This window comes from Triticum dicoccoides, chromosome 5B, assembly GCF_002162155.2.
Source record: "Triticum dicoccoides isolate Atlit2015 ecotype Zavitan chromosome 5B, WEW_v2.0, whole genome shotgun sequence".
Taxonomy (NCBI): Eukaryota; Viridiplantae; Streptophyta; class Magnoliopsida; order Poales; family Poaceae; genus Triticum; species Triticum dicoccoides.
In genome coordinates, this window is record NC_041389.1 from 196,491,327 (window position 1) to 196,517,935 (window position 26,609).

The 26,609-nt window shown below is 45.2% G+C and overlaps 1 protein-coding gene across 4 annotated transcripts in view; it reads left to right on the forward strand.

Moving 5' to 3' along the window:
- The first annotated feature begins 2,605 nt into the window (after positions 1 to 2,605).
- Positions 2,606 to 26,609, forward strand: part of LOC119308058 (ubiquitin carboxyl-terminal hydrolase 12-like) — a 28,147-nt gene continuing 4,143 nt past the window's right edge. The window contains exons 1-29 of one of the 4 annotated variants that reach the window (XM_037584181.1): positions 2,606 to 2,885; positions 3,028 to 3,103; positions 3,247 to 3,397; positions 3,503 to 3,660; positions 4,750 to 5,015; positions 5,108 to 5,326; positions 5,392 to 5,500; positions 5,585 to 5,700; positions 8,037 to 8,135; positions 11,073 to 11,182; positions 11,489 to 11,563; positions 12,970 to 13,048; positions 13,166 to 13,312; positions 13,398 to 13,478; positions 13,569 to 13,688; positions 15,055 to 15,177; positions 15,751 to 15,828; positions 15,936 to 16,024; positions 16,100 to 16,208; positions 16,394 to 16,462; positions 16,562 to 16,672; positions 22,948 to 23,003; positions 23,091 to 23,268; positions 23,374 to 23,475; positions 23,555 to 23,626; positions 23,788 to 23,853; positions 23,980 to 24,045; positions 24,157 to 24,240; positions 24,357 to 24,470. In XM_037584181.1, the coding sequence (XP_037440078.1) occupies positions 2,856 to 2,885; positions 3,028 to 3,103; positions 3,247 to 3,397; positions 3,503 to 3,660; positions 4,750 to 5,015; positions 5,108 to 5,326; positions 5,392 to 5,500; positions 5,585 to 5,700; positions 8,037 to 8,135; positions 11,073 to 11,182; positions 11,489 to 11,563; positions 12,970 to 13,048; positions 13,166 to 13,312; positions 13,398 to 13,478; positions 13,569 to 13,688; positions 15,055 to 15,177; positions 15,751 to 15,828; positions 15,936 to 16,024; positions 16,100 to 16,208; positions 16,394 to 16,462; positions 16,562 to 16,672; positions 22,948 to 23,003; positions 23,091 to 23,268; positions 23,374 to 23,475; positions 23,555 to 23,626; positions 23,788 to 23,853; positions 23,980 to 24,045; positions 24,157 to 24,240; positions 24,357 to 24,470 (3,153 nt within the window). In that variant the 5' untranslated portion in view covers positions 2,606 to 2,855. Of the gene's footprint in view, positions 2,886 to 3,027; positions 3,104 to 3,246; positions 3,398 to 3,502; positions 3,661 to 4,749; positions 5,016 to 5,107; positions 5,327 to 5,391; positions 5,501 to 5,584; positions 5,701 to 8,036; positions 8,136 to 11,072; positions 11,183 to 11,488; positions 11,564 to 12,969; positions 13,049 to 13,165; positions 13,313 to 13,397; positions 13,479 to 13,568; positions 13,689 to 15,054; positions 15,178 to 15,750; positions 15,829 to 15,935; positions 16,209 to 16,393; positions 16,463 to 16,561; positions 16,673 to 22,947; positions 23,004 to 23,090; positions 23,269 to 23,373; positions 23,476 to 23,554; positions 23,627 to 23,787; positions 23,854 to 23,979; positions 24,046 to 24,156; positions 24,241 to 24,353; positions 24,471 to 26,609 lie in introns of all 4 variants that reach the window. The other 3 variants (XM_037584179.1, XM_037584180.1, XM_037584178.1) reach the window with 3 other exon arrangements.

A 26,609-nucleotide genomic window follows, 5' to 3' on the forward strand; every position in this document is an offset into this window, starting at 1 on the left:
TGGATTGGCTGGTCATCTCTGTCCGGCGGGCCATCCCTAGCCGGTTGGCCTTCTCGATCCAAACGACAGACCCTCTCTACACGACTAGCTGGCCATCTCTACCCAGACGACCAGCCCTATCGACTCGACCGGCTAGCCCTCTCGGACCACACACCACGCCTAGTCAACCGGGCATACATGCCCGACTAACACGAGCGAGAAAACCAGCCCGGGGCGGCGCACGCAGGCACAACCGAAGCCACCACATGAAAGTGACCCAGGTCGGGCCTGAGGTCCGCCCATCATTGACCCACAAGGAAACACATCCAAGTCACTAATGCCAACTTAGGGTCACTCGTGGGCGCGTTCGAAGCCGCCCAATGATGGTGGCCCCGGGAGCGTCCAGCGGTCCACCAATCGTCGACCCCTAGCCGGGTTGCCCGAGTCCGAGCCATTCAGGCATATTAGATGGCTCAGAGCACCCTTGAGTTGCCCTCACGATGCGCCACCGGGCAACGGATGACTCGGAGGCGTCGCCTCCTGTAAGGCACCCGCATGATGGTGGCCCCGGACGCACCGTCGATCCACCTGTCATGGACATACGACGACTGTAGCGACCTCACCAGCCGGCACGGGCGAAGACGCCAACAGGTGGGTCCGTCCAGACTTTCACGCATGGGCAGGGGCGCGACGACCGCCGCCCAATGATGGTGGCCCCGGGCTGGCACATGGTCCACCCATCATGGACCTTGTAGCCATGTCGCCTGGGTGCAAGCCGTCCGAACAGATCGGACGGCTCGGAGCGGCCCCGAGAGGCTCCTGTCGCAAACCAACCGGCAACGGATGGCCCCGAGCCTCTCTTCATCCTCGACGAGCTGAGGAAGACGGATACTCCAACATCCTTTGTAGAAATAATTTACAGTGAATAGAGCAATGATGCAGACGATATAGATAAAAGTTTTGTGTGCTATGTTGCTTATAAGTTTTGCAATGGCAAGACTACATGCATCACTCTGTTACTTGTTGAAATATTACTTGTGTATTTGCTTCAGCATAAGTAAATGGTCTCAAATAAAGAGGATAATCTCAACCAAAAATGAACACATGCATATGTGACAATATTGGTTATCTATTTTTTCCCATACCTTATTAACTAGTTGACTCAGTTCATAAAAAAAGAAGTTACACGTAGGACAATCCTTTTGTGATTCTCCGCGCCAGCTTTAGAACAACGGTTATGAATTTCCTACAAAGCGGATGCTACATAGGCTAGATCTATGGCAACCTTTGCTAGCCAAAATTACCGTGCACGATTTATTCACAAAGCATGTAGAACATGAAGTACATATCCTAAAAAAAATCCATTCCTCAACCAAATGATTACATGTGCACGGTTACTAGCAACAGAGATATGTGAGTAAACATCGGGTGAATGAGTTGTGGATCGAAAATCATACATCTACATACAGCTACGAACGCTTTTACGTAAATTTCCTAACAAACTCCTTCCCCTCTGAATTTCACGCGGGCCCTTTCTCCCTCTATCTCCAATCACAAGTGCACATATTACTCATTATGTTAATCCCGTAATTAGCATTATATAGGTAGCATTAGTCGTTGGGCGATGATCCCTATAGCTGGTTACACTGGAAACTTGTGGACGATGTAATGTTTCCTAATTATCAATAGAACTCCTTTTCTCTCTAAAAAGAAGCATTGCATAACTTTTCTTTTTTCCACCCAAAAAATAGGGCCCTTTGGTTAGGTTTCTCGTGCCTCCCGCCGGTGCCGCCACCGGTTTACCTTGTCTCATGTGGTCTTAGGACCATGGAGGCATGGTGGATTCCGGGCTCCCGGCCCCTGCCGGCGGGAGGGCTTCGTTTTTTAATGCTCTTTTGAGTTTTGTTAGGGTTTGTGTCCTGCTCAGAGAGACGAGGCGACGGCGGCTCTATGCAGATGGAATAAGGCTCTCCCCGCCTTGTCCCTATTCTGGTGGTGTTTCTAACATCGCCGGAGGGCGTGTGGAGGTTTGTCTCCGACGGATCTCGCGGGATTCGATCGACGTTTGTCTTCGGTGGATCCACGTGGATCTTGTCTTCGCTCTTCTGTGTTCGTGTGTCTACAGGTTTGATCCTTCCGATCTACGCTTCTCTTCATCGACAGCGTTTGCTATTCTGGCGCGTTGGTCCTATGGGGCCTTAGCACGACGACTTTCTGACTGTCTACTACAACAAGGATTGCCCCGGCTCCGACGAGGGAGGGGCGAAGACGGCGGCGCGCCTTTGGTTTGCTCCAGTGCCAGTAGTCGTCGCTAGGTGATCTACGGACCTAGATGTATTTTTTATTTCTGGTGTTCTTTATACTACCTTTAACAGTTGATGAATACTCCCTCCGTTCCAAAATAAATGACCCAACTTTGTACTAACTTTAATACAATATTATTATAAAGTTGGGTCAAAGTTAGTACAAAGTTGTGTCATCTATTTGAAATGGGAGGGAGTAGATTGGAAGTTATTCTCGTAAAAAAAGAAAGAAGCATTGCATAGGTATCATTAGTTGTTGTGGATCAGTTGGCATGGTTGTCTTCGGTCTAGCACGCGATGTGCTCCGGGCGCGACGACACTCCCTCTGGTCAGATCCAAGCGTTCGGCTTCGAGCTTCGCCTCGCTGACAGCCCAAGGGAGCATGACGTGAAAATTTAGAATTTGTCATCCCCTCTTGCTGTCCGGGAAATCCCCTCGACCATTTCCCCAAGCTCCTCCCCGTCCGCCGCCTCACGCCGCCCGCCGCCCGCCGCCGCTGCCTGGTCGCGCGCGGCAGCCGCCTCCCGGATCGCTACCCCATCACCGGCCACCGCCGCCAGCGACGACGGCTCCATGACTATGATGACCCCTTCCCCTCTCGAGGTACGTGCCCTATCTCCTCACTCGCCTGATCTCCCCGGCTCCTCTCGCCCGACTGCTCCGTTCCGATCGGGGGTCTCCTCTTTCTCCATGGGTTTACGCGCACCTCCCGGATCTGAACCCTCCTCCTCCGTGCCCCTCTCAGCAGCAGCAGGAGGACGATGAGATGCTGGTGCCACACCAGGAGCTCTCCGCCGCAGACGCCGCGCAGCCAATGGAAGGTGAGACTGAGAGCCTCGCGATTTACCCCCCAGCGTGCTTGTCCGTCTGTCACGGTGGTGTGATTGCCGGGTGTTTGCATTTCGACCTTTTACTGATCTTGCACGCGTGTTGGTCTCGGTGGTGCTCTTGTTGGCGTTGCTAGTGGTGGCGCAGACGGAGCCTACGAACACGGCGGAGAGCCAAGCACCCGAGGACCCGCAGACTTCCCGGTTCACCTGGACGATAGAGAACTTCACCAGGGTCAGCGGGAAGAAGCACTACTCGGATGTGTTTGTCGTTGGTGGATTTAAATGGTGAGTTCTGGACAACTTGCCATTTTGATTCGCCGTGAAAATGCGTCTAATGTGGGAGATGTTGGACGTTGAAGGTACTGATGGATGTGCTTGTTTTGGACGTAGGCGTGTGCTAATTTTCCCCAAGGGAAATAACGTGGACCATCTCTCGATGTACTTGGATGTTGCAGACTCGGGGAACCTCCCTTACGGATGGAGCCGGTATGCTCAGTTCAGCCTAGCCGTTGTAAACCAGATCCATCAGAAGTATACAGCACGCAAAGGTATTGCTTTTCTTGGATTAATGCTGTAATTATATTTTTTAAGCCATCCGTCATGGAAGTTTCAAGGGAATATAACCTTGAAGTCTTGAGCTAACGTGGAACAGGATGAACCCATTGATCAGTTAAGATTCTGTGCATGTACTGCCGCATGTTATCCGTTTGGCTGTGCAACTGAAGCCGTGCACGGTACATGCCTAGGTTATCATGCAATAATGATGCTCGATAACACACAACCCCCTTTTTTCTTTCTTTTGGTGAGATGGAGCACATTCTTGTAGATCAAGATATACAATATTCATAACTTATGTATCACATGCAAAGCAGACATCTTTCTTGTAAAGTTTGATATAAACCTTGTCTAGTCTTTACTTCAATGTCTAAGGATCGTTCAACTTTTATACCTGGGAGCTGGATGTTTCTCAGCTGTGCATCTCTTTTTTGTGGGTTCTTGGTCAGTGGTCAGCATTGTTAAAGTAATTCAATTATTGTGTGGACTCTAGTTTGACGTTGTATTTCTATGGTACTGGTGGCGCTGAAACTGTTATATATATACAGGTAACAGTTTGGGAATTAATTTCATGAAACTTCTTTTAAGTTATCCGTAAATCACAAATCACAACATCTGCAGTTGATCGTTTTCTTTCTTTTGAGAAACTTACTCCCTCCGATCCATAATAAGTGTCGCAGTTTTGAACTAAGGTTAGTTCAAAACTGCGACACTTACTATGGATCGGAGGGAGTAGTTGATATTTTTTATAATGCACATTAGATTATGTTCTATCACGAGGAAAAAATCCTTATATTTCCAGTCATATTGTTTTAGTACTTCTCGGTCAGTTATTGTTGCTTGAAGCCTGAACCTTCAATATTTTTTATCATGCATTTAGTAATGGTATAATGATTGTTAGTTTTGTTCCATGTCATGCACTCGATTGTGCCCTCATGCTTTCAAAGACTCTTTGGGCTTGTTATTTTATGTGGTAGCTAATGAAGTTCGGTAGTAGCGGTGCTTCGGTGATATTGTGAGTTTTTAAATATTTCTGCAAAATTTCTCTGGTTAAGGCTATATGTTGGTCCCATGTTTGGCAGATACTCAACATCAGTTTAATGCACGTGAAAGTGACTGGGGTTTCACATCTTTTATGCCTCTGAGTGAGCTCTATGATCCAAGTAGGGGCTATCTCGTGAATGATACTGTTGTTGTTGAAGCTGAGGTTGCTGTTCGTAAAATGGTTGACTATTGGACTTATGACTCGAAAAAGGAAACAGGTTATGTTGGTCTCAAGAATCAGGGTGCTACCTGTTATATGAACTCTCTTCTGCAAACCCTGTATCATATACCTTACTTTCGGAAGGTGTGAGACCTTGCTTTGTCGTACTGCACATGCTTTGTTGTGAGTTTGAATTTTGAACTAATTTTGAATCAATTCATTGATTTTCTTCTTAGGCTGTATATCACATGCCAACTACTGAGAATGACATGCCATCTGGGAGTATTCCTTTAGCCCTGCAGAGCCTTTTTTACAAGCTCCAGTATAGCGACAATAGTGTAGCTACAAAAGAGTTGACTAAATCTTTCGGGTGGGACACCTATGATTCTTTCATGCAGCATGATGTGCAAGAGCTCAATAGAGTTCTATGCGAGAAACTTGAAGACAAAATGAAGGTGGATGTTATATTAACAATTACCTCTATGCCAATTACTTGTCATTAACTTTGCTTTCTCCCCAGGGAACTGTTGTGGAAGGAACAATTGAACAACTATTTGAAGGCCACCACATTAATTACATCGAGTGCATTAATGTTGACTATAAATCTAACAGAAAAGAGTCCTTTTATGGTAGGACCTATAATTTGAATTGTGTTTGCATTTTATGTGCTATATCCATCTATTATTTAATGGTCACTTATGCTGGCCTTGCAGATCTACAACTTGATGTCAAAGGTTGTCGTGATGTTTATGCATCATTTGATAAATATGTCGAAGTGGAGCGTCTAGAGGGTGATAACAAATACCAGGCTGAACAACATGGCTTACAGGTTCCTACAAATCATGTTCATCATGGCTTTGAACCTGAATCTTAAGTTGCATTATCTTTGTTGTTAAATATTTTGGAATATTGGTGTGGTACATTGTACATATGAATGGCAGGGTACCTTTGCTTGCTCTATTAATGGTTACTTTCTAATGTTTCTAATGTGGCCTTGTGATCATGAGGTCACAGGTTTGAGTCCTGGAAACACCCTCTTTCAGAAATTTAGGGAAAGGCTGTGTACAAAAGACCAAAGTGGTCGAACCCTTCCCCGGACCCTGCGCAAGCGGGAGCTACGTGCACCGGGCTGCCCTGTTTTTTTGCTTGCATTAGTCAATACACAGAAATGGTTTACTTGATAGTAATTTTGGATAACAGAGGTGTTAGTGTTGTAGCTGACGTTGTCTACAGAGGTTGTAGAGTGGGATACTCGGAGGACGCGTGGGCCGTCACAGTGTAGGCGCCGTGGTACAGTAGAAGGGTAGTGGCGAAAGATTGGAGACTTAGAGGGGTAGAAGAGAAGCATAGGCAGGAACTAGGGGCCTGTTTGGAGTGTATCCTCGCCATATTTTGCCTAGCCTGAAGTCATGCCTGCATCTGACGTATGGTTTGTTTGGTTGCCACCCTGGGAAAAAAGAACCTTGCCTGGCCTGTACTACTTGTAGCGTAATTAGCCTGGCATTAATTCCAGGCACTCGCCTGGACGTCTGGCCACAAGACTAACAGCAGCCTGGATGGATATTAGATTAAAAAATAGGCCCATTGAATGCATTGATGGGACGTTTACTGCTTCACCCGGCCAGGCACCAACCAAACAGGTTTTCTCCAGGCGAGCCTCATCAGGCAAAAACACCCCAGCGTCTCACGTCCACACCAGGCACCCTCAAGATTCCAGGCAGGAGGGCGAGGACATGAACCAAACTGACCCTAGACATTTCGTTTCTTGCCTCCTTACAAGGGGGAAACATCCTTATATTGACCCTTTAGGTACTTGAACACACGCTGGATACTTCTAGACTAGGCTGGGTCCATCTAAGAGACAACTGGACTCTACCCACAGACTCTTCTACTAGGACATATACACCCTGGATAATTCTAGACTAGGCTGGGTTATTCTAGGAGATAACTGGACTCTTCCCACAAACAGATTCTTCTACCAGGACACACACACACACACCCTAGATACTTCTAGACTAAGCTTGATAGACAACTGGACTCTAAGATGCCACAACAGTTAGGGTATGCTTGGATGGTGGCCAAAACTTACCTTACGAATATTTTTGTCATGGCTAGTTCATTTTTCTTGCTAACGCTGGTCAACATATGGGGCTAACAAAAGGTCACCCAAAAATTTGGCTGGCCAAATATTTGGTAGGGCAAGCATTGGATAGAACCAAACATACCCTTAATTCTCTACTAATGCTCTGTTTGGATGTTGATATTGAGGGCCATGGTATTGAATTGGCCCCAATATCAAATCTGCTTGACTTTGATATTGACATTGAATCCGAATTCTATTGTTTGGATGTGCACGAAATTGACGCTTGGAATTCGCATAAGGGGCTCAATTCTGAAGCTTGTTTGGATGGTCATTCTCTACATTGGAATTGCTTATTTGGATGAACATTGTATAGAAATCAGAAGGGATTATAAGATTCTAGGGTTTCCTGAGATGGGGGCCTAGGGGTAGTGCCCATGGAGAAGCAGCAGCAGCCATGGGGGGCGGGGAGAGATGCAGCCATCGCCATGGGAGGCAAGGAGGCGGCCGCTGTAGTGCTTGTGCATAGGAGGCGGGGTGGGGGGAGCGGGTTTTGAGCCTGCGCCCGGAGGTGCCTGTGCGGGAATGAGAAAGCCGGAGAGGCACACCTGTGCCGGTGGAAGAGGGAAGGAGAGGCACCCGCGCCGCTGGGGAGCTCGATGTGCGCCGCACCGCCGCCCTTCATCCCCTCCTTCCGCGCGCTGCTTCTTCGTTTTCCAGGAGCATGGGCGAACGAACCGGTAAGTGGGCGCTCGATCCCCGAATTCAGAGCGAAGTCGAGGTAGGAGCCTCTGATTTCTTTATACTAGAAACGGGGAAGGAAAGCAGGCCGACCAATATCTTGGGCCAATACCGAGCGTCAATACCATGGCTATCAAAACAAAGATATTCGGGCTGTCTAATGCCAATGCCAAAATCTGGGCCTCAATATCAACATCCGAACGGGGTGTAAGAGATTCAGGAAAGCTGCATTGATGGAACCGTTCCTTTCTGTTTAATGAAGGAAATTGGTGTAATGGTTATATTTTTCTGATTTTCTGTTTTTGTTTCCTTGGCACCTGAATTGCAGTCAATCTTTTTTGCAGGATGCAAGAAAGGGCGTACTCTTTCTTGATTTCCCTCCTGTTTTGCAACTTCAACTGAAGCGTTTCGAATATGATTACATGCGAGACACAATGGTTAAGGTTGGACTGTGGTTACCCTTTTACCTTTAATTGACATCTTTTGTAGGATTGACCTTTTTGAGTTAGATTCTACAAAATAATGGTTATCATGACATCATGGTGTGCATTTGGATATGGTATGAAGGACTTTTGTGTATTAGATTGATGAAACATAGAATGTCGTGTCGATACACCTGTTGCACTTACTTTGGGGCTACTAAACCTATTTGTGCATGAACATATGACTGATTTATTTTGTAATTGCATTGAAATAAGCTTAATGTGCCAGCTTTGCTAGAATCATCGTATGAGCACTTTTTTTTTTCTGGCAGAATCAGGTGGTTTCTCAGGGAAGTAGGCAAATGTTAAGCACACCGTTACAGCCGGTGTTTGCTTTATAGAATTTTGGTACAAAGATGATTCTGATGGTTTACTTAGGTGGACGCTGGTAGCCTAGTACCATGCTGCTTCAATAAGCATTTCAGGGATACTTGGATATCTTTCTGGCTGAAAGTAGTCATTACAGTTCACAACTCATCCTCTTGTCTTGTGTATTAGCCATTTCTAATTGGGACGACTGTAGAAACCGGATTCACTAATTGGTAGTAGAATCCTAGCATGACCTACATGCTGTAACACACTCATCCAGCTTGCAGTTCCATGCTTACTTTCTAGATATTCAAATGAGTACTTGTTTTGCTGTACATACTTTTTCTCATGCCAATGCCAACGGGGTCATCTTAACACAAATGTCAAAATATACATGATACAAGGGACGACTGTAGAAACCGGATTCACTAATTGGTAGTAGAATCCTAGCATGACCTACATGCTGTAACACACTAATACATCCAGCTTGCAGTTCCATGCTTACTTTCTAGATGTTCAAATGAGTACTTGTTTTGCTGTACATACTTTTTCTCATGCCAATGCCAATGGGGTCATCTTAACACAAATGTCAAAATATACATGATACAAGGGGATCCAAATATGTAATTGTATCTTGGGGTGTGTTTTGTTGGTGGCATCAAGTGGAATATAACTGGTCGGTTCCATTGTTGGCACCTATTCCCGCGTTTGGTTGGGCAAGAACACCGATTCCTCAAAAGGGAACACAACCCTCAGATGCGGAATGCAGTGGTTCCTCCAAATCGGCGGAATGACATGGTTCTTGGTGGATTAGTGTGCTCTCACGTGTCTAGCCTATCTCTCTCGACTGCGCCTCTCTCTCTCTCTCTCTCTCATTTCTTTAGCAGCGCCGCACCACGGAGCATAGGCGGCGGCGGGGACGGGTAGAGGACTGGTGGCGGGCTAGCACCTAGCAGCAGCCCCTCCTGAAGTCAGCTCCTCCAACGGCGGTGGCCGGGATGGCGCAGACCTGTCTCTCCTTCACCAGGGGTGGGGTGGCGGCAGCCAGGAATGGCTCATCCGAGGTGCTGTGGCGGTACGACGAGACAGCAAGCAGGGAGTAGGCGTCCACTTGTGTCCTTTGGATGGCGGATAGGCAACGGCGCCAAGCAGCAGCAGCATCAGATCGCGTGGCGGTTGGCTCGTCTCCCTATCTGTCTTCCGGCGGCGACGAAAGGGGCAGTAGCCAGCCGGCCGGTGGTGGCCACACCTGGGCAGCAGCAGCATTGGGCAGGGAGCAGCTGGGGTGGCAATCAGCGTAATTAGCAGAGAGCAAGCAGAGCGGTGGCAAGCAGCAAAGCTGGATCGAGTGAACTGATTGTTTTTTTTCTAGCTTGGCACTGTCCTTGCAATGCACGGGCAATTATCTAGTGACAGACCAAAGTGGTCCGACCCTTCCCCGGACCCTGCGCAAGTGGGAGCTATGTGCACCGGGCTCCCTTTTTTTGGCATTGCTTGATTACTGCTAGATCTGTGTGCTCTATGTTGAGATTGATGATTTTATTTTGCTGCCACTAGATAATTGCCTGTGCGTTGCAAGGGGATATAAATATTCTAGTACCTTAGCCGTGATTTACCTGCGCATATAAATGTGATTGTGTAAATAAATGTTTATAAAATCCTGCCCATGATTTACCTACCTAAATAAAAATCACTTATTTGGTAAGAATTTGTTGGCTTACCAAAGGAAACATAATTTTATTTGGCAAGTCAATAAAAGGTGGGACAATTAAGACGATTTTCAAGGAAAATTGGTGAAAAAAACCAGCGACAGGAGGAAAAAAAAATCAAAACGGAGAAAGGGAGAGGAGAACATACGTAAGGTTGGAAGAAGCACTCTGCCTGGCAGGAAAAGGAACGCTATTCTTTTTTTATTTTTGCTGTCATGAGTACTTGTGTGATCTAGATTTTGTGCTTAATTAAGATTTCTTGTCTATTCTTCTAATAGTTGTTGTGATGATAAATTTTACATAGACATCAGATTATATGTGGATGATAAATCATTGTGAAATTGGAATGTATTTTGTATAATTTGTTGTTAAACATAAAAAAGGTTCTAATTGCTCATATTGTACATATGCATGTGAGAGGTAATCTCAGAATCCATTCCATTCCAACTCTCCAACCAAACGTTGAAATATAACCATTACATTCCACATTTTATCCCCAAACAAACTCAGGAATGGAACCAACCCATTCTGGTGGAATGGAACCATGACATTCCATTCCACTTCGTTCTCAAACAAAACACACCCTTGAGCACAGCCCATAGAGTCAATCACATTTGAAACCATTTAATGTGAGATCCATGCCATCCTATCTTTCATTCTGTATGAAATTGGCGACAAGTTACTTACCCATTTTGTTCTCTTTGTAACCTTTCATTAGGAGTCCTCTCTGATTAACATTTTTTGTTTTTGTTCATTTGATTTCTGTTTGCGTTTTGGTTGCCCAAGTAATTAAAATAATATTGTTTGCTCATTTCTGTTTGTAGAAATGTTTGGAAGGATGCTTATGAGTTGCTAATAAAAATAACACCTACTTCTGCAGATTAATGACCGTTATGAGTTCCCACTACAACTCGATCTTGATAAGGATGATGGAAAATATCTTACTCCAGATGCAGATAGAAGTATTAGGAACCTTTACACTCTTCACAGGTAATAGGTTTTGTCTGACATTTTGGTACACGTTGTGTTGTTCAGTCATTTCTTTGAATGATTTATTATACTAAAGGGAACATCCATGAACAATAATGATGTATGTAGAAACTATTAATTCCAATAAACAAATCACTATTTTGTGCAGAACAGTTTGAAATGGTACTTTGGAAATTTACCTGTTACTTTTGTAGTTTACTTTCATAGTCACAGTTCCATACGAGTTTAAATGTTACTGCAATAAGTCTCAGATAGATGTGATCTGTATTTTGTTGGTGCTAATGTTCGTCACATGCTTTTATTCAGTGTTCTTGTTCATAGTGGAGGAGTACATGGTGGTCACTACTACGCTTTCATACGACCTACACTCTCAGACCAGTGGTGAGTTTTATCTTTGGAGTTATCTGTCCTTGCATCTCAGTACTTGTACCTTAGGAAAAGACTATTTTGGGTACTGTTTATTCTTGTTCCTGCTGTTACGCATCACCAAATAGTGTGAAGCAGCACAAGGTTGTGGAGGAGCAACTCCACCTTGCTGCTACAAAGTGTACATCACAAGTGTGGACGGAACTACTTGAACAAGTTGCACTAGATATCGCTCTAGAGGCGGAAATAGGCCAATGTGGTAGCAGGAGTTCAATCCAAAACTCCTAGAGCACAAGATCTAGTCCAGATTTTAAGATAAGAACAGCAAATTCTATTATAGGTAGTGGGGTGCATAGCCTGGTTACAAACTAGAGGTGAAGACCTCTCTTTTTGTTGGGCTTTGGGAAGCCTTCACATCTGACCTACTTATAGCTGGAACACTCTAGAAAACATTACTTAAGATTCAACATTCAACTCATAGGAATTGACAGACTGAAGAGAAGCAACAGATGCTTTATAGGCTGGAGATAATGCTTATAGAAATATAGTTTCCAACATCAATGACATCGAATCCATACCTTTTCTCTGGTATCTCTGCCGTTGCTCGAGTAGTTCTCCTCAGCAATTTGCCCATCAGTTGACCCTTCTGTAGCTCCTGACCCTTCAGCCTGATCCCCATCAGAGGAGATGAAAATTACATCAGCACTATCCTGTTGTTCCGTCAGTGGTTGATCTGGTTGCCCTGAGCTGCTCCTCTTGCTCTGCTGTCCACCTCGGCACACTGGCAGGCGCGCTACCGATTTGAGTCGGTGCACCAACCTGCACATCACCAGTGTAGGTCGAGGCTTGTGTCAAATGAGCCAAATGAGTTAATGTGCTACTGCTCTCCCCCTCTTGACCAATTTCACCAACTCGAGGAAGAAAAAGAAAGGATAGACATAGGAGAAACTCAGTCCATTTCATTTGCTCCAGGAACAACTTCAGTACATGACACTCAGTTTAATAGTATGGTCTAACCACCCTTATCATTGATGAATAGGACCCACTTGGCAGCTCCCTGATCCCGCTCGTCATTTCTTTCTTCTCCATGGGTTTGAGATGGGTATACAGTGTTCGAATTAGCTTCTGTGCACACTTTCTATTTTGGCTGAGTATTCAAATTAGCTTCTGCTCACATTTCGTATTTTGGCTGCATCGGCATCTTGTATTTAGTGCAACTGAAGGATGGCTTCTGACAGAGTTACTTGCATGCAGTCTGCTAAATAGCCTTCTTGCACCGTAACATGTTCAACGAGCTGTGACACCAAACCACTTTGTGTTCCTTTGCGTACCATTATGTTTCCTCTCTGATTGCTGTACACCTGAAAGCAGTTCAGCAAATGTCGTGTGTTAATTTTTTTTTCTTTCTGTTTTTGTTTCAGGTATAAATTTGATGATGAGCGAGTAACAAAAGAAGATACTAAAAAAGCGCTTGAAGAGCAGTACGGGGGCGAGGAAGAGGTAATTTTTTTTATCAACAGTTCATCCAGTATATGACCTGTTGGTTCTAGGGATTTCGCTCATCTTTTATGTGTATGACACCTTCGTCTCTCTTTTGTCTTCTTTTGGAGGGAACAGTTGCCTCAAGTTAACCCTGGTTTCAATAACACCCCATTTAAGTTCACAAAGTATTCAAATGCCTACATGCTTGTATATATTCGTGAGAGTGACAAGGAGAAAATAATGTGTAATGTTGATGAGAAGGACATTGCTGAGCATTTGAGGGTGAGTCATTATATTCTCCTCTCTTTCTAGTCAGTATAGTGTACTCCTTTTGTACTAGTGAGTCAGTTCAATTGTTCTTTTGCAGATAAGGTTGAAGAAAGAACAAGAAGAGAAAGAACACAAGAAAAAGGAAAAAGCTGAAGCTCACCTCTACACCATCATAAAGGTCTTGTTAATTGCTAGTGTCAGTCATACCAGTTAGCTCTACTGGTGCACTCCTTTTAATATTTCTCTATTTGGAATAAATTAACCTTAGGTTGCTCGAGATGAAGATTTGAAGGAGCAGATTGGGAAGAATATATATTTTGATCTGGTGGACCATGAAAAAGTCCGTAATTTTCGTATACAGAAACAATTACCCTTTAATTCATTCAAGGTAATATTTCTAAAGCATAGTTCTATTTTCTACCACAAGGTTTATTTTTTTTTGAGAACATGCAAACCATTGCATGTATATGCATTAGATAGAAAGAAAAGCTCTTACAACAGTCATGTGGTCTACCACAAGGTTTCATCGCTAAGATTTACTTGCCTACTTTTAACATAAGCTCAAGCCCTTGCAAAAACGATCTTTCGGCGAGTGCTCATGATTACGCGCTTGTTGTCCACCTTCCGTCTCGTGGTCGGACTCCACTTCTTCTATATGTCGACTACATGATCATCACTAGCGATGACTCTCGAGTACATTGCCTTTATGAAGGCTCGTCTTAGTGAGCAATTTCTTATGTTTGATCTCGATCCTCTTGGCTGCTTTACTGGGATTGAGGTTTCTTCTATCTCTGATGGCTCCTTGATCTCCCAAGAGAACTATACCCATGAATCCGTGATCTTCTTGCTCGTGCTGCTCTTATTGATGAGCGCATTGTTGAGACCCCGATGTAGATGAACGTCCACCTCCGTGCTTCTTACGGTGAGCCTATATCTGAACCGACGCGCTACTGTCATCTTGTTGGGAGTCTTGTCTATCTAGTTGTGACTCATCCCGATATTTTCTACCCCCTTCACATTATGCGTCAGTTCGTCTCTGCTCCCACTTCGGTCCACTACAATCACCTCCTTTGTATTCTACGATATCTTTGTGGGACTCTCTCGTCGTCTCTTCTTCCCACGCTCTAGTTCGTTATGTCTTCAGACCTATTCGGATGCTACTTGGGCTAGTGATGCTTCAGATTGCCGGTCCCTTTTTACTTGTGTTTTTCTTGGAGTTTCTCTCATTTCCTGGAAGACAAAGAAACATACTAGAGCCTGTTCGAGTTCAGAGGCTGAGTTGTGGTACTCTCTCGCCGTCTCTTATGACTTGGCTACGGTGGTTGCTTGAGGATTTTGGTGTTTCTATCACCACACCTCCTCCTCTCTTGTTTGACAGTACATGTGCTATCAGTATTGTGTGCGACCCTGTGAAGCATGAGCTCACCAAGCATATTGGTGTTGATGCTTCCTTTGTGTGCATGATCAGGTGATTGCTCTTCAGCATGTGCCTTTCGAGTTATAGTTGGTGGATTTCTTCACGAAGGCACAAACTAGAGCACAACACGCCTTTTTGTCTCTCCAAACATACTGTCGATCCACCATGAGTTTTTTTTGGGGTGGGGGGTATTTCCTGTACATGTATATATACTGCCTATGGCCCCATGGGAATACAAGTTGCTATTTCTCTAACGCAATCTACATTAATTTAATCAGTTACGTTTTTGGTTCATTTGGATCTCTTATTTTCTTTTGCCAAATGTGCTGTTTGATAGGAGGAAGTTGCGAAGGAATACGGCATTCCGGTACAGTCTCAGCGCTTCTGGTTGTGGGCTAAGAGGCAAAATCATACATACCGGCCCAATCGTCCGCTGGCCCCTCATGAAGAAGCACAATCAGTGAGTCATAAACTGTTTTGAAAGATTGAACTTGTAACCTTTCAATTATTTTGATGGGTGGAAAACTATTTGTTTGGTGTTATTTGCTCGATATTTCCTTTTTTATTCTTTCTGGTCTCTTGCCGTCATGTCAATGCAAAATTGGTTAATCTGATAGTTCTGTTAGTTGCGAGCACACATAAGTTGCAATTGGATGGTAAGTTGGTAACTTAAATGGAAAGTTGTACACTTCTTACTGTAAGGGCTGTTTGTGGTCATCTCTCAAGTACGTATATTGTGGTGCATTGGTGTATTTGATCTCATAATCCATCAATTCGGTTGAATTGCTAAAATGAGGTGTCAGTGCAGTAAATCACTATGACTTTTTGAGGTATGATTTATTGCTCCTATGTTTGTTGCTCTTTGTATGTTCTTTCATCACAATTCATACCTATACCAGAGCAGTTTGTATGGCCTTCAGGTCTGTTTAGGTTGAAGATGGTGGATAATGCCTTGGCCTTTTTACTTTCCGTTCTATTTTATTTGTGTTGTGATTACAATATAGTATCTCATTACTTGTCACGTGCTGCACAGGTGGGGCAACTTAGGGAGGTATCAAACAAGGCACACAATGCTGAGCTGAAGCTATTTCTTGAAGTAGAGCTAGGATTGGTATCGTATAAATCAGTTTCAGTTTATTGTTTCTTTTGTGTATATATTTTGCCTATTTTATCATTAAATTAGAGATGCCTGACCATGTCTTATTGTTACCTGTGTAGGATTTGCGCCCAATTCGTCCTCCCGAGAAGAGCAAGGAAGATATTTTACTTTTCTTCAAGCTTTATAATCCTGAAAAGGAAGAGCTTCGGTATATCTCCTCTCAAGGATCAACTTCTTTTTTTGATACAAAAGACTCAGACACTGACATCATTTTGTTGTACAGTTTTGTTGGTAGGCTTTTTGTTAAGGCTTTGGGAAAGCCATCTGATATCCTGACAAAACTTAATGAAATGGCTGGATTTTCCCCAAATGAAGAAATCGAACTTTATGAGGTTAGTGCAATATTCAGTTATGTACAACTATATTTTATTTCTCTTGCTATGTATGCATTCTTGTACTCATTTCGTTGTGGTACCTTGTATGGAAGTTAATGATCTTGTGGCATACATGCATATACCTATAGTATTTATCTTCCCTATATGAATATTCTGAGCTTTTTATCATTGTTATGCTGCAGGAAATTAAGTTTGAGCCTAATGTGATGTGTGAACATATTGACAAGAAACTTAGTTTCCGATCTAGTCAGGTTTGGGGAAAAAAAACTCGTTTTCAGATACAAACTTCTTTCAGGTCTGTAGTTATAAAAGATAAACATTGATTCTCCACTTACTCTTTCTTGTGTTAGCTTGAAGATGGGGACATAATCAGTTTCCAAAAGCCATCTATACCAGGTGGCGATACTCAAGTGCGCTATAAAGATGTTCCTTCTTTCTTGGAGTATGTTCATAATAGGCAGGTATACTCAGATACAAGTGTAGTATTTTCAACTTGACTCGTTTGCTTTGGGCCAGTCTGTGTTGTGTTTTCAACTTGACTCATTTGTTTTGCGCCACTCTATTCTACCATTACCTACTTACGTACTTATAATCTTCTTGTAAATCTGGTATGATGTTCTTCTCTATGTAGCCATTTACTTAGTTGGGCAAGAGTTGGGTGTTCATGGTAAGCTTGAATCTCCAAGTCGAAGTACCAAAACAGTTTCAGAACAGAACTTTTAGAGACCCAATAGACCTTAGGGTGTTTTCATGACACTATATTCCTTACAATAATTTCTTAGATTTTTGCTATATTATGATATATCCATTTTCTGAAGGGGAGCCTTGGCGCAGTGGTAAAGCTGCTGCCTTGTGACCATGAGGTCACGGGTTCAAGTCCTGGAAACAGCCTCTTACAGAAATGTAGGGAAAGGCTGCGTACAATAGACCCAAAGTGGTCGGACCCTTCCCCTGACCCTGCGCAAGCGGGAGCTACATGCACTGGGGCTGCCCTTTATGATATATCCATTTTCTGTAATAATATGATGGTATATCCATTAGCTGTGCACTTGTATCTAAACAGAAGTGCCGTGTGTTCATACTAAATATGGGCATGGGCCGCCCAGCCCGATGACCCGGCCTGGGCCTAGGCTGGGTTGAGTTGGGGTTGACACCCGAGCTAGGCTCAGTCCTCAATCTGCAGCCTGAAAGACAATTTGGGCCGGGCTCAGGCTCAGGTTTTCAGCCCAAAATAAACCCGACCTGGTCTGAACTACCTCAGATCTAGATCCAGCCTAGTCCCCAGCAGCCATATAAATCTCCCTCTGTTGCATCACTCCCCCCCATAACCCTAGCCTCCACACCAGATCTGGAGTTCTGGACCACCTCTCCCCCAAACTACCGAGCACAATGTTCTCCCTCCCCACACAACCAACCTTGCAGCGGCGTCCCCCTTGGTCACCTTGGCGGTCCTCCTCACCACCTCAACTAGACAATAGTGGTGGTCGACGTCTTGGCGCTGCGGACACAGGAAAGCCGACGAAGTTGTGCCTCAACCGGAGGGCGGCGGCGGTCGCCATCCTCCCCACCATGCTCCTGCTAGCCTCACATGCATTGCTGCACAGAGTGCGTTGCCATCCTCCCCACGTGCTCCTACCACTAGCCGATGCTTCCATGCGCAATGGCTTCTCCCATTGGCCTCTGTTGAGTATATGAGCAATTTTCCGTTAGGTTTTCCAGAAATGCGGTAGATAAATCATGATTGTTTGGCACGAGAAACAATAAAAATAACGTGCTTATTATATTATTATCTCTGTATGCGCCAGGGGAAATAAACATTGCTGGTGTGCCAGTGTACTAAGTACACAAATAAATATAGGGAAACAATGCACTTTATTGATCTCTCATTGGAGAAACAAAATTACAACACCCCTTTACATATGCGCACTCTAGTACGGCCGAGATGACTTGGGCGATTGTGAAGTTCTGGTTCACGGGGCTTGGAGAGCAACCGATTAATTACGTCCGTGAGTCAAAGTCGCGGACCACCTCCGATTAAGCTGCTGCAATGGTGGTCGTCTTCAAGTCTTGTCTTCTCCAAGTGCTCGGTGTAGAGGATGGTGATGATGTGGTGGACAAGAAGGGTGGAGTGGTGCATCCGTTGCTCCGACGATGCTTAGCAGTATCCCTCCGGCTTTGTGGATGTTCGATGATGAAGTTGTCTCTAGCTCAAACAGATGGGCGGCCTTCGCCTTATCGGTGCTCGGTCTACTGGTGCCTGCCTCGTAGAGGCTTCGGATATGGTGGCTTGCCTTTGCCGCGTCGGTGCCCGGCAAGATATGGATTACTTCATTGGAAAAAGACATGTTGGTGAAGTGGCTTCACCTCGTCTGAGCTTGGTCGATGTTGGGGGTGTGTTGATGTAGAAGCTGAAGTAGACTTGAGCCTCGCCGTGTGGCGATGTTGCTTGATGATAAGACGACAATGCAAGCTTGACAATGTAGACCTCGGGGCGTTAGAATTAGGCAAATGACCTCTGCTTGGTGTAGGCGGTTGACGTAGAAGAATGGTGGCGTACGGGTGCAGTCGTCCGCGCCGGTGAATATGACGACATCATGTCGAAGTAGGTGTCTCGCGCGCGCCAATGTAGACGACGTCCTCACTAGATGAAGATTTGACGTAGATGAATAACGCCGTGCCAATGTAGACAATGTCCCCGCCAAACGAGGAGTTGATGTAGAAAGATGTCAACTAGTCAGTGTAGACTGATGGTAGTGTGACGATGTAGTTGACGTCCACGTCAGGTGTGAAGTAGATGAAGATGGCAACATCATGTCGATATAGTCACCTTCTTCGTCGAGTTGAATGTTGATGACGACGGCACCGACGCGGTTCCGTGCGATGAGCTAACTAGCTCCCGGGACGGTGAAGATAGATGTTGAACTGTTGATATGTCGAGCGTCGCGGTTGGTGATGGCGGTGGCTCATGTGGCAGCTCGGTCGATGACGACATGGTAAAGTCGATATGCAGGCAACATCTTGTACCTGAAAATATATATGTGCATGTAGTGGAAGAAACATGGTGTAACGAAGCCACGTTCTAGTGCCATCCCCGTGGAGGTGTACTTCGCTGCCTCGTCCTCTCTCGCCTGACGCATCGCCTTTGCAGTTGTGTTGACATAGAAGTAGCATGTTGGTTTAGATGGGAGAAGGCACTGCCGGTCTGCTCGTGGATGTACGTCTGGGCGTGGGTGAGAGAAGACGTGCACCGTTGGTCTGTTCCTGGCGCGCATCCGTTAAGGCGGCCATAATCCGTTATGGACGCATGTGCCTGGAGGCAGCGAATGCTCATATCCGCCTTAACGGATGCGCGCCAAGGATGTATGGTCGCCTTAACGGATGCGCGCAAGGAACAGATCGACGGGCAGGCCGCACACGAGAAGCTCCACTATCTTCGGCCGTTAGGGCCACGACGAGGTTGGACCGCTCACCGGCAGCACCGTCGTATGATACATATTTGGCGATGTAGTCTGAGGGCAGAGCTAGCAGTCTGCTGCATATGGGCCAGCTTTGATAATCCCACCATCGTCTCTGTTGCTATTCCCATCGTTTGCTCGTTGGATGTGCTGAAATGAGAGAGATAGCATGGGAGAAATAGGCAGGCATTCCATTGAAAAAGATGGACGCTGTGTGTGACTTCATTCTTCTCCTCGTTGAGGTAGATGGTGGTGGAGCCTTGACACCGGCCTCCTCCTCCCGGCGCGTGTGCAGCTACGCTTGTTCACCTGGTGGATGCCTGTGCTGCTTCACCGGCTGGATGTACGCCCTAGTCGCTGGCGCGCGTGCTTTGGCTCGGCGCGTTGTCCGCGGCCACCTTGGACGCGCGCGGACGCTCGTTCAGTCTTCAATTTGTTGGGACATGCTCTGTGTCGCTGCTCTCGGCTGTATGGTACGCCTCCCGGCTGTGTGTGTATGCCCCTCCTTGGATGCATGCTTTTCAATTTGTTAGGGCGTGCTCTGTGTCGCTGCTCTCGGCTGTATGTGTACGCCTCCCGGCTGTGTGTTTATGCCCCTCCTTGGATGCATGCTTCACTGTCCAGCTAATGGGCTTTGCATCCCTAATCTGCCTAATGAAGAAGTTAAAGAGAACAGTAGAGATATTAATCAATGTGCATGGTTCCTGCATTGACTCGGCCTTGATGCAAGTCTTGACGTCGCTACCACTGAGGGTCTCATCGACGCTGTGGAGATGGCACCGGGGCTTCTTTTCTGAACGTCTGTTCTTCGCTCGTGTGTGCCATGCCGCTGCCTCCTCTTTGTGTTGTCTCGGCGGTGCCATACAACCATGGGTTGCTTTTGGTTCGGGCACGTGTGCCATGCCGATGTCAGTGCGTCGTCCGCGGCCACTGTGTTCCTTAGCTGCCTCTGTATGCCGCGTGCTCACTGATGGAAAAAGGCACCGTGGGCCTGTTTCAAGCCGCATGCCTGTCGCTCGTCGCCGTACGGCGCCATCTGCTGCCCCGTGGCCGCATTGTGTGCGAGTGCACCGAGTGCTAGGGCCTTTTCCGCAGGCTCCTCCCCCCTCTCCTCCCTCCGTGTATCTCTTATCCTCCCCCGCTAATCGTTCTGCTCTAGTATTTATAGGCAGAGGGTAGGGCGCAGGTGAGACCTCATGGTTGCAATTTTCTTGGAGCAGATAAGATAAGTATGTACTTGTGAGGGTCATCCTTATCTCTTCCTTCATGCTTATCCGGCTGGTCATTAAGTTGTGATGCGCATGTACGCAACTAAGCATGCGGTGCACCACAACCCCTGATCGATCGGGCATGCACAAATATGTGGTCATTTGCCTCCGTATCACTTGGCCATTTGGTATATGTACGTATATACCAGTACTACTTCACATGTATATCTGGCCATGGTGTGCCATGCATGTATACTGAATTACTGATGTGTAGAAACACCACACATTCACGAATGTGATGGATGCCGCAAACAAGTGTGTTGAACTTGTATGCACTTTATTTATTTATTCTTATTTGCACGTAATATGTACAAAATCTTGCTGAACAATGATGAACCATATTAATCATGATCAAAATCTCGTCGAACAATGACGAACATATTAAACATGATGATCGAACGAACAAAAGTACTACACATGGTAGACATTTGATGAAAGTAACATGTCCAGATCAATTGTAGTGCCAATAGTCCAAACATAATCCCTAACAAAAGGGATAAGAACATATACAGTGAAATGGAAGAAGAGTCGTTCATATCAGTAGTTATGTCGTGTTGACGTCGGGGAAGTAGTTGTTGGGGAAGAACTTGGGTGCAGCCATGTTGAAGAAGAATCCAGCAATCGCGCAAGAGCGCTCCTCGAAAACTTGATCGCCCCTCTCCCGTGCAGGATCACAAGAGTTGTGGTTTCAGAGGCCTGCACTTCATGGTGCACGCCATGAAGCGGAGTGAGAAAGTCGCAGGCACAAGGCTTTGGAACTACTCCCTCCGTTTCCAAATATATGACCTTTTAGATATTCTAATGTGGACTACATACGGATGTATATAGTCGTATTTTAGAGTATAGATTCACTCATTTTGCTCCGTATTTAGTCCATATTGGAATATCTAAAAGGTCTTATATGTAGGAACGGAGGGAGTAGGAGGCATAGGTGTGGTGTCAAATGGCTGCATCTACATTAGAGGAGCGACCTCTTGTAGACCAAAGTGAAATGGCTCCACCAGGGAGACAAAGAAAACAAAAACTGATCCACTACAGGGAGAGGAACAGTCCACGTTAGTTTGGATTTCCACTAGTAAAAAAACATTTCAACTTATTTCCTACATGACAAAAATAAGGCAGCACGTACATGTGGCATAGGTCCTAGTGTGGCTTAGCTCAATCACGAAACGCGACGCGTGTGCGAGGCGAGGCGGGCGGCAGAGGAGAGCGCGCGTGTGTGTGAAGGAACCAACCTTATATGTTGGTCCAACACATCCTGCACAACCGGGGTGGGACTAAACTTTCCACACTGTCATGCATGAATGGGCATGTGGGCTTCTAGGAGTTCCTAGGAATTATTGGAAATAGTAAAATGGGCTAAAAGCCCAATAATTCCAACAGCCCCTTCTCCCCTGCTGCGGTGTCCTCCCATTGTCAGTTGCTCCCCTGCGCCGGCGGTTCGTCCCGCTGGCCATGGTCTGCTGGCTGCTATATCAAGTTGATCCAGAAGAGATTGCCGATTGTACTAGGCCACCGTGGTGTATTGCTGGATGTGTATGGCCGTATGGTGTATGGTGCTTGTATGTTTGGAGCTCAAATGATCTGTAAACTTGTATCTGTGTCGTTGTTTGATGTTCATTTTCTTTTTGCCAATTTCACAGAGATTATATTATGTTCATAGTATGTACCACCTGGAATTTTTTCTACTGTCCAAGTAGAGCTCTCGGGCTTTTGGACTGGGCCTTGGGTTTCAGGCTTTTGCTTGGGCGGGGCTTGGGCTTGTACTTACAATATCCGGGATTTGGGCGCCCAGACTTGGTTGTTGAGGGTCAACTTTGCAAGCCTGGCCTGAAACCCGACCCGGCCCAAAGAATGCCCAGGTTTAGTTGATACCTTATGTTAGTTAGATCGCAGACGTGCAATACATAACTTCTTTTTTCTGTTTGCAGCTAAACTTGTTCACTGTTCTTCTTTTTTTCCCAGGGTCTTGTTTACTATTACTGAGATAAATATTTATTTTGGGTACCATAGGTTGTGCACTTCCGGTGTCTGGAGAAACCAAAGGAGGAGGAATTTTGTTTGGAATTGTGAGGGGTCACAAATCATTCCCAATTTTGTACTTACATATTTCTTTTTAGTCAACTTGAAAAGATATAATAGTTTTCTTCACTTAGGTCGAAGCTTCATACTTATGATGATGTTGTTGAGAGAGTTGCACGCCAACTTGGATTGGATGATCCATCAAAAGTTCGGCTTACGTCTCACAATTGCTATTCTCAGCAACCTAAACCACAGCCCATCAGATATCGTGGAGTAGAGCATCTATTGGATATGCTTGTCCATTATAATCAGGTTTAGCTTGTTCTTTCTTTTGTTTATTCATGAAGGCCAGTTTATTATTTAAAAGATGTAACACGAACCGATTTCATACTAATTTTCTGCCTACGTTCCTTTCAGACTTCTGACATACTGTATTATGAAGTCTTGGACATTCCACTGCCAGAATTGCAGTGTTTAAAAACACTTAAAGTTGCATTTCACCATGCAACGAAAGATGAGGTTTGTTTGCCTGAGTGCTTGGTACATGTTCTTATCTCCATCTTCAGTTGCCGCATCATTAATACAAATGATCTGCTAGGTTGTAATTCACAGCATCAGGCTTTCGAAAAATAGCACCATCAGTGATGTGATCACTGACTTGAAGACCAAGGTTAGCACTCATCTACCATTTCAGATTATTCAGTCCTTTTTTTCTTCTGTTTGGAGCTGAAGCTAGAATTGGATAACCTGACTAGATGCAAATGTAACCCATGGCTGGTATCTATTGAGTAGCTACTCTAACCCTTTATCTCGTGGTTGTATGCTCAACAGGTTGAACTATCCAATCCTGATGCTGAGCTCCGCTTGCTTGAAGTTTTCTACCACAAGATTTATAAGGTCCGTGTATGTTTATTTGCAAATGGAGATGGTGCATTTTATACACAGTGCTTCTGTACATCCGGGCATACTCTTTCGACGTTCTTTTGGCATCACTGAATAAAATAATCTTACCTCTATCTACAGATATTTCCACCTCATGAGAAGATAGAGAACATAAATGATCAGTACTGGACACTACGTGCTGAGGAGGTTCGTGGCATAATCTCTGTTTTGTTTGATGATGCTGACCTGTTGACATACTAGTTATGTGCAAATTTTTTATGTCCTTTGTCTTGCACTACATTGTTTCTACTGAAACAGATTCCAGAGGAGGAGAAGAATCTCACTGCACAGGATCGGTTGATTCACGTCTATCATTTCATGAAAGATCCTAATCAGAACCAGGTACCACACTTTCCATATTTCTACCTTGAAAGATACTAGTCTATGTGTGTTGCATGGAGTAGCTACCGATATGCTGGACCAATATAACCTGAGATTGTTATCATGACCAACAGCAGATTCAGAATTTTGGAGATCCCTTTTTGCTGGTCATCCGTGAAGGTGAGACTGCTGCAGAGGTAATGGACCGTGTGCAGAAAAAACTCCGAGTTCCCAATGAAGAATTCGCCAAGGTAATCCATATTTGCATATCCTAATAATCTGTTTGGAATGAGCTATTCTGCCTGCATGTATTGCTTTGGTATAGATAGAGAAGGTTTGTTGGATTTAGTATGTCTGTTGCTCCAGTTCTGCATACCCAAAATTTCCAGACGTTTCTGGTATTTCCAACCCATGTCTGTTGAGGATATGAGCGTGGAGTTGAAGTGTCAAAATATTACCTACACCCCCAATCAAGATCCTTAATGGTATTTAAATTGAAATAAGTTGTCAGAAAATGTTTGTGTACATCTGTTATCCAGACAATAATCTTCTATGTGTCTTGTACAAAAGTAGGAATACACCTTTCTCCACTTTACCGTGTGCGATCCATTTCTATCCCTACTATGTTCTCAGGTGGTTATCTTTTGTTGGTTCGTGTGTATGGAAGCTGAGAGTATAGTTGGAGATGGGGGTTGGTGGTCAGAACACAAGAGTGTAATGAGGTCCCCCTCGGACGTACGTCAGGGCTATTGGGGCATTTTTTTGGTTTATTTATTGGTTGATGCAAAGTTACATACGAGGTCCTTTATTTACAGGACCAGCTATGTACTGGTAAACAGATGGCCACTTCTTTCCTACTATTATGTTATTATCTCACCAATTAATACACTGGACAACTAGTCAGCCGAACCGACTAAATGCGGGCCATGACTATGACTCTTCAACCACTTCCTTGCCCCATTTTACAGATCATTTAGTCATCTTTATCTCTAATTCTTGGCTTGGGCACTTGGAGAGGGACATTTAAACATATAGACTAGGAACAGGGGAAGGAGAATAAAATACTCCAAAATACGATGCACCGATATGGACGCATGTATCGGTATAGGACCAATTCGGATATGGGAATACAATATTTCTGAAAAGCACCAATATGTCAGGGCACATTCCTGTCCAAAGAGGCTCTGAACTATTGGGGCATTTTTTTGGTTTATTTATTGGTCGATGCAAGTTGCATACTAGGTCCTTCATTTACAGGGCCAGCTATGTACAGGTAAACAGACTACCACTTCTTTCCTACTATTACGTTATTATCTCATCAATTAGCCGAACAAGTCAGCCGAACTGACTAAATGCGGGCCATGACTATCCAACCACTTCCTTGCGCCCCATTTCACGGATTATTTAGGCCAACTCCAACGCACGACCCCAAACGGACGTCCATTTTGTACGGATTTCGTCCGTTGGGTAGGGAAATGGGGCGGCGTCGGCCGTTTTCATGGATGCGCTGGCCGTGCGCCCAACGTGCGGACACATCTGGTCCTCCACGGCCGGCTAGTGCCCGTATGTATACATTTTTTTGGTCACATTTCTTTTACTTCATCAACGACATTTTGATACATTGGAGTACATTCACCAATTCTCGACTAGAGTAGCAAGACCAAAGAAAACAAGAACTACAATTAGACATTTTAAAAGATATTCAACTTTCATAACTGCTCCCACAAGTTGGATTAGTATCTTCTCGATGCCTTCATTGTTGATCTGCGGCTTCTCGATCTTGCATACTTTCTTCTTCGATTCTAAAGAAGTAGACGTTGCTTCGCATCTAGTCTCATCTCTAGCCTCTATCCTTGCAACGAGTGCACGAACATCTATCAATTTTCGTCCTATCAATAGATCGATGTATTCTTCTTCCCAATGCCAAAACCTGCATCCATCCTACACACAAATTTGAGTGTAAGCAAAGAACTATCGAAAATGCGCCGAATCCGGGAGCACAACCGATGAACAAGAATGTACCCCATCATTTTTGCACTTGTTGAACACCCATCCGGGATGTTCCGGCGTTGTAGATACGCAGTGAACGACCTGCCACGGGCAGTCGTCGCACTTTATGAGCGGCAAGGGTGAGCCGACGAATTGCTGGGCCAGCACCGAGCCCGGACGACGGCCCGGCGTGTCTTTGCCGGCGAACCGCCAACGGGATAGATCCGAGCGGCTAGAGGCGGAGTTAATACCTGCATGTGGCGTGGAGGCGTTGCCGGGGCGTGCGGTCCGGTACCCAACCAATACATGGCAAGGTGCAGCCTCCCGTAGCCGGATGCGCTCAAATCCGGCGGCCGGGCTGGATAGCGAGGTAGCCGAGAAAATGGTGGCGGCTATGGCGG